The 15,921-nt window shown below is 41.4% G+C and overlaps 1 protein-coding gene across 3 annotated transcripts in view; it reads left to right on the top strand.

Annotated features, from left to right (window-relative positions):
• Positions 1–1,313: 1,313 nt before the first annotated feature.
• ANKRD10 (ankyrin repeat domain 10) overlaps positions 1,314–15,921 on the top strand; it is a 34,615-nt gene continuing 20,007 nt past the window's right edge. The window contains exons 1-3 of one of the 3 annotated variants that reach the window (XM_053563439.1): positions 1,314–1,700; positions 5,398–5,550; positions 9,589–9,680. In XM_053563439.1, coding sequence (XP_053419414.1) covers positions 1,485–1,700; positions 5,398–5,550; positions 9,589–9,680 — 461 coding nt within the window. In that variant the 5' untranslated portion in view covers positions 1,314–1,484. Of the gene's footprint in view, positions 1,701–3,103; positions 3,232–5,397; positions 5,551–9,588; positions 9,681–15,921 lie in introns of those variants that run through there. The other 2 variants (XM_053563442.1, XM_053563441.1) reach the window with 2 other exon arrangements.

Raw genomic sequence — 15,921 nt, forward strand, 5'->3', positions numbered from 1 at the left:
TCCCTCTAAGTATTGTAGATGACAAGACATAAACACGCTATGTTCTTTTGCAAAATGGTGTGCCTGTCTTTTGAGAAGGCTGCAGGTCATTACCAAGGGATATGTCTTCATGACATAATTAGATTAAAGCCAACAGGACATGTGCTAAGGAAAATGATTAAATTCTAGAGTGGACAAAGCTAACAATGAGTTTATACCTATTGCTACTCTTTCAAACAAAAAATATTGCTTAAACAATTACAGTATTTTTTTCTTGACCCATCTAATAGATTATAAACTCTCTGAGAGAAGGTAGATTCTATGTCTCACATTTCCCATTCATTAGTAACTGCTCACTGAATTGAAATATGTGCTGCTTTTCTGTCAATGTCTCTATTGTAGAGCATTTGCCAGGGTCTGTGTCCATCTCCCTTGTACTCAACAAATGTTTCGTTGTATGAATAGAGGCTGTGTCCCCCGTATGTTTACTCTGCTAGGTAACAATTTCCCTTTGATGAAGGTTAAGTTTCCAATTTCTTGCTTTATCAACTAATGCAGCGGTATGCTTCCTATGCATCGCTATTTCCCTAGACATCCCGTCACCTTAAAATGTGTGACGGAGAATTTTGTAAAAGGAAAAGAGAGAAACACAGGGAATAACAAATCGTACAAATTAAATATGTGGTTAGAAAACCCTATATTTGTAAGAAAAAAATATAAACATTAATAGCGCTTATTACTTGACAGTGAAATTATTGCCTTTCAAAATCAGAAACAAACTACTTATTTTAAAAAGACCACGACGTTCCGTCCTGGTCTTTGAAACAAGGAATTTAATATTTCCTTACAGTGATCTATTTCCCAGTAAAAAGCCTTTTTTTGGTTCTGTCTGATCTTACGACTGATCTTTTAGAGTGGCGCTAGGTTACGAGGCAGATGTTCCTAATTAAGACAGAAAGCCGAATAATCTGTCCTGCTCGGTAAAGAAACTGGGGCTTTTTTTTGCTTTGCAGATTTTTAACCGAAAGCCCTGCTCCCCGCAGGCGCCCAAGGCTCGCGGCCGCAGCAGACCGCCGGACCCCGCTCCCACCCGCTTCGGAAAGCCGCCTTCTCACTGACGGCAAAGGCTGCCTCTCGAGAGGGCTCCGGCAGCGAGACAGTCCCCAACCGGCGGGAGAGGCCTCTGCCGTATCAGGTACCCGGACCCCGGGGGTCCGCGGAGTTCTCCTCCCCGGCTGCCCTGCGCAGGCCTCGCCCTGTCACCACCCTCCGGGTGGTGGCCCAGGCTAGGCCCGCCCCTTTCCCCGCCCCCTCCAGGCGCAGGCCCTGCCCCTGCGCTCTAGGCCGCGCCCCGCCCCCTCAGTGCGCACTCCGTTCGGCAGCCTGTGCGACGCGGCGGCGCCAGCGCTGCTTTCAGTCCTTTGTGTTCGGACGGCGGCGGCCTCTCAGGTCCCCACTCGCGCGTCCTCTCGGGTCGCTAGCTTCGCGCTCTCTGGTGACGGACCATGTCGGCAGCGGGAGCGGGAGCGGGCGCGGGCGTGGAGGCGGGCTTTTCCAGTGAGGAACTGCTGTCGCTCCGCTTTCCGCTGCACCGCGCCTGTCGCGATGGGGACCTGGCCACCCTCTGCTCGCTGCTGCAGCAGCTGCCGCACGCCCACCTGGCCGCCGAGGACTCCTTCTATGGCTGGACGCCCGTGCACTGGGCCGCGCACTTCGGCAAGGTGGGCGCGGGTACTTTAAGGCGCCATTTTCAGCGGTTCTCCAGTCGGGGGTCGGGAAGGCGGGCTCTGGGGGGCGCGGGGCGTGCCGGGAGCTCGGGGCGGAAGCGAGGTCGGAGTCTCAGAGACCGGGGAGGCTTAGAGCGCGTGTGCGGCTGCGCGCGGTCGGGTCCTGGCGTGGGGTGGGCGCGGGGCGTGCTGGGAACGTGGGGCGGTAGCTGGGTGGGCCGCCCACGGGGCCCAAGGCGCATGTACAGGGAGGGTCTGGAGCCGGATAGCGCGTGTTTGCAGCTAGGCGGGCCCTGGAGGCGAGGCGCCCTTCGGTCCGGTGCCTCAGGTGGGGCTTTGGGGAGGGCCGTGAGGAACGGCGCGGGTCTGCAAGGGAGCCCCGGGGGAGGACTGAGCCTTCGGAGGGCCAGGAGTTCCGGAGGCTGCGCGAGGGCCGAGCCGGGGCGCGCGGACGGTCCTCTCCGCCTCTGCCCGGAGGCACTTCGCTTTTAGCTGTGGTGGTTTAGATGTGATTTCAGTCGTGGACTGAGCTGATTAGAGGGCGAGTCCCCTGACCGTCGTGCAAACTGAATAGAAGCTTTTCCGTGTTTTTAGGACGTAGAAAGTCACGTTTGTTTCTGAACTTTTAGGTTGCACAGGTGTGGTAAGATTAGTGGTTTTGTTTATCTTGGACCCAGATTACTGTACAAGTGTCTAGATTAAGTAGCATTGGCCGGGCGCGGGGCTCACGCCTGTCATCCCACTTGGCAGGCTAAGGCGGGAGAATCGCTTGAGCCCAGGGCCTGGGCAACACAGCGAGGCCCCGTGTCTACTAAAAATAGAAAAATTAGCCCGGCGTGGTGGCGCCTGTGGTCCCAGCTACTCGGGAGACCGAGAGGCAGGATGGTCGCTTGAACCCAGGAATTGAAGGTTGTAGTGAGCTGTGATCGCACCACCACTGCAGAATGGTCTCCCAAAAAACTGAATAGCGTTATCTTTCTGTGGTGCCTTTACGTTTCTCTTTACCCTTTTAATGGAAAGTTTCGGGGAAATTTTTTTCCCATCTGTGAAGTCGATTAGGATATATGCTCAGAGAAGTGAAGTAGTCTTAAACTTTCACCATGCATTTCAAAAGTTATCCACTTTAGTGATTAACCTTTTATTAATTATGTTAAATTCAAGGACATTTATAAATGTTTTTCCTTGTAACCGAGATTAGGTTGAAATAGACAGTTTTGCTGAAATACATGGGAGATAATGTAAAATAAGTTGTTCTTGTACCTGAAGAAACTGAAGGCGCCTTGCTGTCCCTAGTGACACATACTGCGCACTTGATCTTTTGAGAAGCAGTTTCTGATTCTCCTTATAAAATGGAAAACTCAAGAGACTTAAGAAATGAAAGGGAGTTTTGACAGGAGGGTGGGGCAAACAAGTTAATCAGCTCTCAAGGGCTTTTGCATCCTGGGGCTCTGTCTAAAGTTGTTACTCCAGTACCGGCTGCAGAAAATGAATGCCCCTGGGAAATGAGGTTCTCAACAAACAAGAGGTAAAGAACTGCCTTCCTGCCCTTCTGCCCCCAGTCTAGAATAGATTTCCCAAGGAAGTTAGTAATCTGAGCATTATCTCCCTCCAGAGTGCCTCTTGCGCTAGTTTATTTTTACATTAAACCTTAGTAAACTGAAAGGTCCTCAACATCTCTTCCATCCTGGTTGTTTTAGGGAGAAAACCTCACAATCAAGGACTGCTTTTATTTTTTGAGCAGGCTCCCAGGTGGTTCTCTCTTCTCTACTCTGGTTGAAGATGACACAGTATTGTGTGACAACAAGTGTATAATCTGTAGAATTCTTAAAGCTTTATTACAAATAGTTACTTAAAATACTTACTTTCCAGCCCAAGGATGCTTCCAGTTTTCCCTGGGGATAAAAATAGCCTTAAATACTTAAAAATGGTAAATTTTGTGTTGTTTGTAGTTTATCAGAATTTTTTTTTAAACAACTAAAATCACTTTTAAAAAGTCTCTGGAATTTGAATAGTAGATTTAAACCTTGGATACCAAATATCGTTTATGGAGGCAGGTCCTTTATTGTCTTCAGCTGTCTTCCATCATCGGCCTATAGGGTCCTAGGTAGGCTAGGGAAGGATCTTAGAAGTCCAGTCTCTCCTGTCCAGGCATTCCCATCATGCCCTCCTTTTATATAGGCTGTGTTCTTAGAGCGTTCTGGCAGCTCAAGTTACCTAATCATTTGTGAGGCTTATTCCCAGAGGACTAAACATTATCTAAAACTTACCATCATATCTTTCACAAAACACACTCTCGAACAGTATCTTTTCAGAATTCCAAAACCAGTTAACCTAAATTGAACAGTGTGTAACAGATTTAAGTCTGGTAAGCTCTCGATTGTTGTTAAAGATTAACCACTTTGGCATACTAAGTGATTTTCATCTTTATTTCATTTTTGTTGCGTTTCAGATCTGTTTGTTTTATTACTAGTTAATATTTTCCATTTTCATTGGGAAAATTAATAAAGGCAATAAATACAATTATACAGAAGTTGTCTCATCAGCCTTCACTCCCAGGTTTAAGTTTGTTGAAGACACGCCATGTTTTAAATCTGTGTACTCCCACCTGTTGGTTTGTCTCACAGAAGTATTTATTGGGAGTTTTAAATTACTCTGAAGGGGGGATGAGGATGGGAGCGTCATCTTTTTGCGGGTGAGGCTTTTCTTGAGAGAGAACTGGTTACAGTGCTTTTTCACTAGCCGCTCTGTGACCCAGGAGGAAAACGGGCAGGTTAGGGTTAGAGATCACCTGGAGCTGAGCAGTAGTGTGACGCCCTGTAGCCAGAGGTTAGTGTAGTATTGATCCTGCCTACAAAATCTGTCTTAACTTGCCAGTCTTCCTAGTCACCTGCAGGGTGCAGAGCTCAGCTGTGCTACCGCAGACCCTTTTTGGCATAGTTTTTTGTTTGTTTGTTTTGTTTTTTGCTATACAGTTTTAAAAGACTAAGAAATAATGGAGAATGGGCCTTAATTGAGTATTCAATGAATATTCGGTTCCGGCTTGTGTAAAAGTGTGCACTTACACACACTATAGAAAACTGACTATAGTTTACTATGGCTACAGGAAGTTCTGTAACCTACCGATTGCTTTAACATTTTCATTATTTTGGATAGTACAGTAGAACCTCTATCACTGACCACCTCCCTAGTTTTCATAGACCAGGCAAGCACAACATGTACGTTATCAGTTCAGTAGGCCTAATTCTTCATGTTGACCAGTTTAAGTCCCTTGGGTGGTCAACTTACAGAAGTTCTACTCTATGTGTAAAAACCCAGTTTTGGTATGAGGGTTTTCAGTAATCTTTCCTGATTTGGGTTAATTCAACTGTAGGGAAACAAAAAATACTTCAATCTGTATAGTGTTAGTGTTTTTTTTTCATTTCTTTCTTTTCCTGTGTACCAACTTTATAAGAACAAGGAGAAAGATTTCTTTTAAATGCCTTTTTAAATTTTCATGGTATTGGGAAGGAAGTACTTAATTGGTTTTCTTAAAAAATTGATAACAGCACATTTACTTCGTGATTGCATTATTATACACAGCTATGATTTAATAAAAAAATTGATAAGAAAAATAGCATTTGTTAGGATATTTGTGTAAACATTTAATAGTATACTGACATTTCTGTATGTTCCATCCCTCCTGTTTTTGAAGTTGGAGTGCTTAATACAGTTGGTGAGAGCCGGAGCCACACTCAATGTCTCCACCACGCGGTACTCCCAGACGCCAGCCCATATTGCAGCCTTTGGAGGACATCCTCAGTGCCTAGTCTGGCTGATTCAAGCTGGAGCCAACATTAACAAACCGGTGATTGACTTGACTTCGTTTACTTTTGTTTTTTTCTTTTCTCAGTTATAATTATGCACATGGTATTGCTTTAAATTGAGACCTTAATTAGAGTTTGGTATCTTTCCCCTCAAACTGGAATTTGTTTCTTCAATTATCTGTGAATAATAGACTCTTTCCATACAAATGCTTTCTGTTTATAGAGTGCTCTTACCTCTTTTGTGACTTAAGGTGATCAACTGTGATCCTGGGTGATTTGCCCAAGGTTATGGCCAGTAATTAAAGGAGCCTGGCCTGGAGCCCAGCTTTCCTGGCTCCCTGCTCACGGCTGCCTCAGCTCCCTTCCACAGATAACACATACACACTAGCGAAACAGGGCTACCAAGTCAGCTCTGAAGTGGGTTAACGTTGCCTGAAACACAAGTTAGGGGTGATTACTGCATGCAGGTAAGTAGCTAAGTGTTATTTACTGAGTGGGAAGCTTCTCATGGACTTGGTATTTGAGATTAAATATACAGACATGGACATAATCGTGCCAGTGTTTTCATTGTATGTTTACAGTATCTTTTCACCTAAATGAAACACATGTGCACACAAGTGCTCAGATTAGTAGGGACTTGGTTTATAAGACAAGCATCTGGGTGTAGAGGCATCCATGGATAATTTGCTCTGCAGCAGTCCCTAGACGCAGCGTCCTACTCCGAAGGTGGACTAGTCTGTGGGACTTAGGCTCTGTTCTTTATGTCTGTCTTTTTTTTTTAAACTTTGTCCTATTTTTCCATGTCTTTTCTACGTAGTTTTAAAGGTCCTATTGTGTACAAAGGAACTTTTCTCTCCTCCTTACTTCTCTGTTTCCCCTAAGATCTATTCCTCAGTTGTTACCAGGTATAAAGTAGTTGCTAGCTCCTCTTCTAAAGATAACTCAGCTACCCACAAGTGTCTGTGAGAGAAGGTGTTTTTAGCCATGGTTTAAAACAGGGATCAAGGAGAAAGAGGGTGAGCGATAAGAGGGCAATTTGTTCTTTCAGAGACTTTAGCAGGACAGTACAAAGAAAGTAGCCAGGATTTTAGACCTCTTCCTCTGACTGAACTGAAACTTGGGGTGTGGGACAACTTCTAAGCTTCCTGTGTTACCTCTTCTCTTCCTTCCACCTCCCCAGGTGTGCTGTAGGTGCCAGCTGTCTCTCTGCTGCCTTGTAGCCTGTGCGTGTGTTTTTGAGTTAGGAGTTGCCTGCTGTGCGCCTTCCAGGTGCACCAGCTGCTGGTCATCTGACGTGTCGCTTCCTCCTGTCCTGGTGGAAGGGGTATTGTGGGCTTGATTCCAAATTGTCTAATCCTGCGTTTCAGACCTCTGAACTCCAGAAGCCCCCTTTTCAGATAGCGTCTTAGAGCATTTCAGTATCTTTCTTCAAGGGGGTGGCTCTAGATAGCACCTGCCTGGAGACCTCCCCTGCACTCTGCTGCCTCTGGTGAGACTCCACATTTCTCTTTCTCCTTAATAACCATCCTCAGAGCTGACACATTGCCTGGGGTATGGTTTGGCATTATTAAGCATCACCCAACATGCAGAGCTTGGATCTGAATCTCGGGGGTTCTGTTATGTGCTAAGTGGACTATGACATCTCTTGTGAAGGGTGCCCCATGACCCTGGAAGAAATAATAGCCTTTTATTAGCTGCTCTAACATACTGTTGATTCTTCTTGAGGTAATCGTTTTTCTCATTTTTCTATATAAACTCTTATAAAGCTGGGTCCAGATAGTCTCTCTTGTTGCTTGTGTATATTTAATTTTTTGAACATGGCATAGCAAACCCATCTCCTACCGTTTCCCTGAAAATAAGACAGTGTCTTATTTTAAGGTGTGCTCCCAAAGATGCGCTAGGTCTTATTTTCAGGGGAATGTCTTATCTTTCCTGTAAGTAGGTCTTATTTTCAGAGGATGTCTTATTTTCGGGGAAACAGGATAGTTGTTAATCTCTGGGCTTGCTCACTGTGAACAGCTCTAAATTCATTTTCCTTTGACTCCTTTGGCCATCTTGAGGGTGAGCCTAGGAGATGCTGAAACTCAGATGTGCTGTCTGCACAGGTTGGCTTCTGGGTTACCCTAAAGGAAGTGAGGTGAACTTTTGGGAGCCTCTATTGACTAGGGTAGGATTTGCAGGCCTTGTCTTTAGTAACCACCCCTTCCAGAATTTTGCTGGTGTTTGATGTTGCCTTTAGTCCGTAGTATCTTCAGAGGTCCTCAAACTTTTTAAACAGGGCCAGTTCACCATCCCTCAGACCGTTGGAGGGCTGGACTGTAGTTTAAAAAAAAAAAAAACTGAACAAATTCCTATGCACACTGCACATACCTTACTTTGAAGTAAAAACACAAAACGGGAACAAATACAATCACGCCACCTCATGTGGCCCGCGGGCCTCAGTTTGAGGACCCCTGAATGATTGTTGGAAGTCAAAGTGCCTCGCCTGACTTGAGATCTCCAGCACCACTCTCAGCTGCTTTATCATCTGGAGTTTGCCAGAGTTGAGAGTGACAGGGCTGAGCTGGAGACTCAGGGTTCCTTCCCGTGGCTCTTTACTCTTTAAACAGGGGTATATGCCCTTAGAGTATTTTCCTTTTGTAATTAAAAAAAAAACCATGAGCTGGGTATCTTTGCTTTTTCTCCGTCATCTGTTAATATCCCGTGGTTACCAAACCCTTTCTTTATTTCATCTTATTCTAAGGAAAGCTTTAACTCCACCCCCACCCCCCCCTCATCTAAATCTTCTAGTTTTCCTGGCTATATTATGTAACTTTTATTTGTCCTTATTTTTCCCCTCTGCTCCTTTTTTTGGGAGGGTAGGGCTATGTTTTTACTTTTTTAAAAAAATTTGAGTTCCCTGTATAGTCGCATGGTTTTCTGTGTTTCTTTTCCTTTTAGAGCTTCACTTTGTTTGTATTCTGTGTAGAATCTTGTTTAAATAATCCTTCTGTTTTTCTGTAAATTAACCTACTACTATTTCCTTTAGGTTCAGGTGCCTCGCCTCAGCTTTCCCCTGCACTGGTGAGGGGTTCTGAGCGGGCTGTGTTCTGGTGCCACACACCGTGCACACCTGCCCCAGGCCTGCTGTGGTCTGTTTCCAAGTCACTTCTGATTGTGACTTTGAGGTGTGGTTGCTGCAGGAGCTTCTGCCCTGACCCTCAGAATCTCCACACTAAGTCTTAATTTTTCTAAAAGAAATGATGTCTTTCTCTGGGTGGCTTGTATCTTTGGTTGCATTTGATTTTTGTCTCTTACTTGGCTGACAGTGTGAGCTTGTTCTGGATGACCGTAGTCTCCGCAGCAGTTTCTCTGGGTCTGCTCCCTTCTTGCCACCTCCACCCTCGAGTCCTAAAGCATGAACCTGATTCTTATGCGGAGTTTGGTGTGTTTGACCTTTGTGTTCTCCCTTTTCTTTGCCAAACCATCTTGTCTAAATTGTCCCAATGTCATTTCAAAATAGAAAATTTAAACAAGACCCCAATGTTGGCTCAGGTTCATGTGGTAGGAACACAGGTGGAGCAGGCCGTGCGGTGGTTACTGTATGCTGTCTCTTGGACTTGATTTTGTTTTAATGTGAGAGTTTTCGTACTTGGTACAATTAACCCAACTTGGTTTTGGGTTAATGTAAACACATTTGTGCTAAGATCTACCATAAAATGATCTGTAAATCACTATGGAGAGCGTTCAGGCTCTTGCTCCTGGAGAGGCCCTGACATGCAGGTGGCTGGCCCCAGCTGAACATGCCTGGCCAGCTGTGTCCTCTGTGTGTGGCCCCAGCTGAACACGCCTAGCCAGCTGTGTCCTCTGTGTGTGGCCCCAGCTGAACACGCCTAGCTAGCTGTGTCCTCTGTGTGTGGCCCCAGCCGAATGTGCCTGTCCTCTGTGTGTGGAGATTTGTGTTCTACAGGCCATCTTCACCACAGGATTTTTATTTCAGAGACGGGCGAAGTCATCTCTGGCCTGTGCTAATTATTTTACTGTAAAATGCAGATGCTTTGGTAGGTCTGAGCATTGGTGTGTTGCTTTTGTTGTTTCAGGATTGTGAGGGTGAAACTCCCATTCACAAGGCGGCTCGTTCTGGGAGCCTGGAGTGCATCAGTGCCCTTGTGGCCAACGGGGCTTATGTCGAGTAAGTGGCTTTGTTTATTCTTCCCAAGTAAAGATGTAGTGGAGGATGTTATGTTTAAAGCCAATACTTAGAGCAGGCAGAAGTCCTAAAACTTTGTTTTTAAAATTAGTGATGTAAATTTGCCTTTTTGACTAGCAGAAGGAGGCCTAATTTCCCAGCAGCCTCAGGATTCTTGTCATGAGAAAGTATTTGTATGGAAAACAGTTAACTAATTAGATTAGGAACTTGGCATCATTGACTCTGCCACTAACTAGTGTCACCACGGGCGAGTCTTGAGACTTTTCTTTGCCAAGTTTTAATTTCAAAACAAGAAACTTGGATTGGGCTAGAATATCTTTTCAGGCCTCTCTGGCTCAGAATATTGTTGAAGACAGTTTTTCTAGGTTTTGATTTCCTCATCTTAGCAGATGTGAGAACAGTATGTTTTAAAGTCTATTATGACTTAATGATTTATAGCTTCTTGGAAGATAGGAAGGACTATGTACATTAAAAACTTCAAATTTGCCATGAGCTTCTAATACTGATAGTTTGTTCTAGAATACCTTAGTATTAGCCTAGTTTACATCAACTGCATTCCTTATAATTTGATAGAACAATCTTAATGTTTAGGTCTGTTAATTTAGAAGTGTGATCTTATATGCAGATCATTAGCCATGGCATTATACGTTTATTTTAGGTGTTAAATTCTTGTGTTTTAACTTTCTTTCAAAGATTTATATTATAAAAATTTTTCTTCTGCAGTTCACAGCATTAACAAAATGGATGCGGTTTTCACCCTTAAATGTTGAGTGTAAGCTATAGAGCCTTAATAACCAAAATAACTGATATCAGCTTTTTTGTTTTAAGTGTTCTGAATAATTCATAAAGATTATAAACCACATTATTCTAATTGGAAATGTGAAAATTTAGACTTGGAGAAATAAAACCCACAAAACTAACTTAGTTTAACCCTTTGGTTTCCATTTCATTGCTTTGACTCTGTATTATAGTAAATAGTGAAAATAGACCCTGGGCAGCAAGACCGCATAGGTTAATGCAAGGCTGGTCTGAGTGCCGGAGGCTGTCCGGGTTAATCTCGTAGCCTCTTAGCTTCTGTTTCATTGAGTTTACTGGCAAGGTTAATCATTAGAGTGGGCTGAGATCCTTTACTTCTGTAGTGACTTAGTGTTATAAATATGGCCTTTATCTACTGCTGCATTGCAGGGACCTGGTGACTTCGTATGTAGCTATGACAAGGTAATGTAAAAATAAACGATAATATGTTATACGTTATGAGAACATATTATGTATTAAGGAAATTCTCAATGGGTTGCTCTAATGCAAAGTTTGTAGGCAGTTTTCTTAGCTGTATTTAGATTTAAAATCTTTAATTTTAATAGCAGAAGCTTTGATTATAAAATACAGAGTCATATATAACGTAATTGATTAAATTGCTTAATTATCATTTCTTTAAATAATTAGAAGTTGATCTTTTTAACAACTTATTTTTCTAAATAATACTCTAATTGGTCCTGAGCATTTCATTACGAAGATGTTTTATTCATTTTAATGGATTGCTTTAATCCTTTGAGCCAGTAAATATCACAATGTCCTCTTTTTAGTAGGTGTCTTTTTAAAAATGAGAATTTTTATTTATAATTCTGTCCTTGGTTACAGGGCTATCAAGTGTCTCTTTTCTCCCAGGTGTGGCTGAGACGGCCTCAGGTGCCTGTCTGTTTTTCCTTCTCAGTATGAGAGCCACCCCTCAAGACCCTGCATTATGGTGACTTCCTTGGACTGAGCTTTCAAATTTTTTTTAGAAGAAATATTTATCCTGAGCTACCTAGCCAAATGCGTTTCTTAAAATTATAAGTCTTTGGCCTGGGGATAAAGCACAAATAATAATGATTTATTGGTATTGTATTATGTGGTTACTTAGTTTTAACGCATAGATAAAATGTCACTTTTGCCAGTAATTTAAGTTGTAAATTGCTCCTTGGTGTCTCTTCTGCACATTTTTATAATTTGCCCCTTTACTCCATCAACATTAAACGGTTTGAATCCCTAGAATGATGATGTTGGGTCTATTGGTTCATCTCCCTGTAACGCTGCCCTTGGGTAAAGTATAGTCCTAGCAAGTTATATGCCCTTTCTTTTTTAAAGAGATCAGCTTATTTAAAGTTAATTATTTTTTCCTGTTCTGAATTATTTTTCATGTTACATGCTATAATATTTAGGAGATAATATAAATTTTTCCTTTTCCTATGAATAGATTAAAAGCTGCCTTATGTCAGTATTTTTAAATTAATAATTTTCCTTTTGATTCATGCTTTACTTTCTATATATCTGTGAGATAAAGTGGCCAAAGTCTTAAATTATGCTTTTCTGGACATGAGGTAGATGGTGAGGGCGAGTGCACTGACGTGTCTCTGGCCAGACGGTCGTCACATCCCTCACTTGTTAATGTAGGTTCATCTGTAGATAACGCATTTCAGCTGCTGCATCGTATTAAATTTTCTAGCGTCACACGTGAGTATGTTAATGGACTTTGTTTTTCTTTTCTTATTTTAAATCTTGAGTTTTGGTGCCAAGTTTTCTTTTCTATGTGAGGTTCTATTTCTGGCTTACAGGATGGCCATCATTTCTGTCATCATTTATTTCTAAAAATTAAAACACACAGTATTGTGTAACAGTTCTGTGACCAAACTAAACGTTTGTGTACTTGAAAGGATCTCAACTTCTGTGTCTAAGCATGGAATTTTCATTGTGTTCAGCTATCTTCACCTGTAATCTTGCTTGGGTGGTGGTGAAGTTTCTCCATCGCAGCCAGTGTTTAAATGGTGCTTCCTTCCCACTTAGGGTTTTGATTGGAAGAAGGGCATATATTATTAACATGGTTTTTTTCTTAAGATCATTGAATAAGTAACAGCAGATTATGTCTTAATGTGATTTTGGAAAAAGTTGAAAACTTGCTGTCTGCTGGTACTTTGGAGCTTCTTGCTACTAACATTGTGAATAGGAGATCTTGAGCCTTAGGTTAGCTGTACTTTCAGTAACTTGGTACCAGTTAATTTTGTCTGCTTTATTTTCTTGAGAGATAAAGTAGAAAATGTTTCCATATCAACCAGATTTTAAAATAGCTTTATGCCACTGGGAAGGAATAAAGGGACTTAGCAGGATTTAGAGTGAAACTAGAATTACTCGCATGTCAGGCAGTTTGCTAGTCCATCTTAATACCACTTATACAGACGCTGATATTCAATGGTACAGCCTCATATCCTTCTGTAGGAGAGGATTTCTTTGCAAGCCGTTTATTTTGTGGTAACCAGATATTCAAGTGGGGTACATGTATTTTAACTGAATTAGTTTGGTCCCAAGAAAAACTTAACTATCATTAGTTAGCTGGAGAAGCATCTAGAGCATTGTTTTTCAACTTTTTTTACCTCATGGCACACCTGAACCTATAAACTGTGGTGCAGTTAAATTATGTTGATTAAAAAGAGTTAAAAAAAAAAAAAAAAAGAATGTACTGACTGTGCTTTGATCTTTTGAAAATAATTTCATGGCCTTTAAGGGTTTTTGTGGTACCCCGGTTGAAAATCCCTTGCCTTACATAAGCAAGTTTAGTGACTCACTCTAGAAAAGTCTTTCTTGCTTAGTTTAGAAAATACACACAGTTGGCTTCTAATATCAAAAGCATAAAATGTGTTAGCAGACTTACCTTAATACTTCAGAGAGTACTGCTGCACTTGTAGAAATTCTTAAGCCAAACTAAACCAGTTGAGTTTGGTTTATAATTGGTGGCATTTTTGACCTCCCTTTACTTGTTTAGCATAGAGCCCTTTCTAGAAGCCACATTTTCATCAGAGCAAAGACAGACGATGAGCATATTTAATAACAGTGTCAAGTTCATTTGCAGCTATTGCTCTTGGCAAAATCTAACTTTATAGCTAGATTTTCTTTATTAGCTACTCATTTCTTAAACTTACGTCTTGTTCTCTTACTGGCCTTTTAGAATAATAGTCCAGTTATGAAATTTATCAGAACTATGACTCTGAACTAGTATTTTCTGATTTTAGATTTTCTGAATTCTGATCATACTCAGATCCTGGTATTTGCCTCCTTTATCTAGTCGTCACTGTAGCAAACTTCTCTGATCTTGTTATTTTCTGGTGACTCTTCTTAACTATTAAACGTGTTTCAGGATGGAGAAATTATTTCCTGGGGTAGCTCTTAAAGTTTGCCTGTCAGGCAGGAACAGGTAGTGGGCAGATGGCATTCCAGAACTGTTGGCAAATTAAATTTAGAATTCTGATTATATTTCGTAACTGTGAGTATAATATATAATGAGTGTTAGTATCAGTGTAGCCACTGCTTTAAACATCGTGCTTTCAAATAAAACCAATGATTTCTAAGTCAGAATCCTTGCTAAATTATAGTGAGAGCATGTTAAATATATCATCTGACTCCTGGAATGATGGATGCTCTTGTATTTTAATGTATGCAAACATAACTGTGGTTAAGTTACAGTGTAAAACTATCCTCAGTAGTATTGAACTTGAAATGAAAACTTGGCACCAAATTTATTTAGGTAGAAACTTAAAAAAAATAGTTTCTTCCTACTGTTAAGAATATATTTAAGAAAATCTTCATAATTTTAGAGTTTGGATACCAAAGGGTTAAAATTTCTTTTACTGAAGAAGTTTTAGATATTTGCTAATGTTTTGTCTGTACAAATGGACATTTAGAAATGTTTCTTTTTTTAATGATTCCATGTATTTGCTTATTTCCATCTAGGAATAGTTACTAATGTATTTGAGATACAGCATACCAAATTTTAAAGTAACCAGAATCGTGAGTTGATGGTTTTTAGTCCGTACTGTTAAACTTTTGTTGAAATATTGACATATTTAAATTGGCTTCATGCTAAAAAATTACTGAAGGTAATTTAAAAGGCAGTGTTTTCGAGCAGTTGCTCATGGTGGAGGTGGTCACATGACAGTGGCGTAAGCTCAGTAACTGTGCTTCTGCACCTCATGTGTGTGTTTGTATCTTAATCCAAATGTTGCCTGCAAATATGTGATCCCTTATTATTGAAGTTTCCTGTTTTATGAACCATTGCCCGTTTTAAATCACACAGAAGATTCTGAATCTGTAAAAACTACACATGTCAATGTTTTACAGCTACGTAATTCGAATTGACTTGATTTTTTCAAGTAATCCTAGAAAGGGGGAGCTTTCCATATAGAAACTGCTGAAACTGCCACAGGTGCTTCTCCGAAAACCTTACGGTTGTGGCATTGAATGTTCAGTATCGCTTCCTTTCTGCACACAAGGCATACTGTTGAGGTATTTGTTGCGGTGATTGGTTTTAATGCTAATCTAGGAATTCAGATATAGATTCTTTAGATTTGCATGCTTTGCTTACCCTAATTTATGATATCTACCTTTTTATTTGTAAACTAACAATAGCTAAGTTGAGATCAGAATTTTAACAGAAATATTTATATAAAAATTGTGATTATGTTTTATTGTCATATGGCATTAACAATAAGAAAACATCCTGAAGCGTATGTGACAACTCAAAAATTTGAATTTCGAGTTATTTCCTGATCTGTGGTTTTTCAAAATTACAAAAAAATTAAAAACTTATCAGAATGGCTTCTTTATTCTGGGTTGTGGCACTATAAGTGGAAACCAGATGGCTGGCCACACTGGCTGGTGGCACAAAGGATTTGGATTTTTAAAGTGTTTTTTTGGGGGGAGTTATTAGATATATTAAATTTTAATATGCTGTATAGAATATTCTTACCAAAAATAGAGCACATAGGGCGGCGCCTGTGGCTCAGTCGGTAAGGCGCCGGCCCCATATGCCGAGGGTGGCGGGTTCAAACCCAGCCCCGGCCAAACTGCAACAAAAAATAAAAATAGCCGGGCGTTGTGGCGGGCGCCTGTAGTCCCAGCTACTCGGGAGGCTGAGGCAAGAGAATCGCTTAAGCCCAGGAGTTGGAGGTTGCTGTGAGCCGTGTGAGGCCACGGCACTCTACCGAGGGCCATAAAGTCAGACTCTGTCTCTACAAAAAAAAAAAAAAAAAAAAATAGAGCACATAAACATGTATCTTAACTTCAGTAAAGTTAATGATAGTTTGATTTGGTGTTGCCTGTTACTTGGCAGAACATTTAGTTCATAGTAAAGATGACTCAGTGTCATCTCATGTTTTAATATTCCAATTTGAAAGAATAGTAGGAACTATTGGGAAAC

The sequence above is a fragment of the Nycticebus coucang genome, chromosome 15, assembly GCF_027406575.1.
Source record: "Nycticebus coucang isolate mNycCou1 chromosome 15, mNycCou1.pri, whole genome shotgun sequence".
Lineage (NCBI taxonomy): Eukaryota > Metazoa > Chordata > Mammalia > Primates > Lorisidae > Nycticebus > Nycticebus coucang.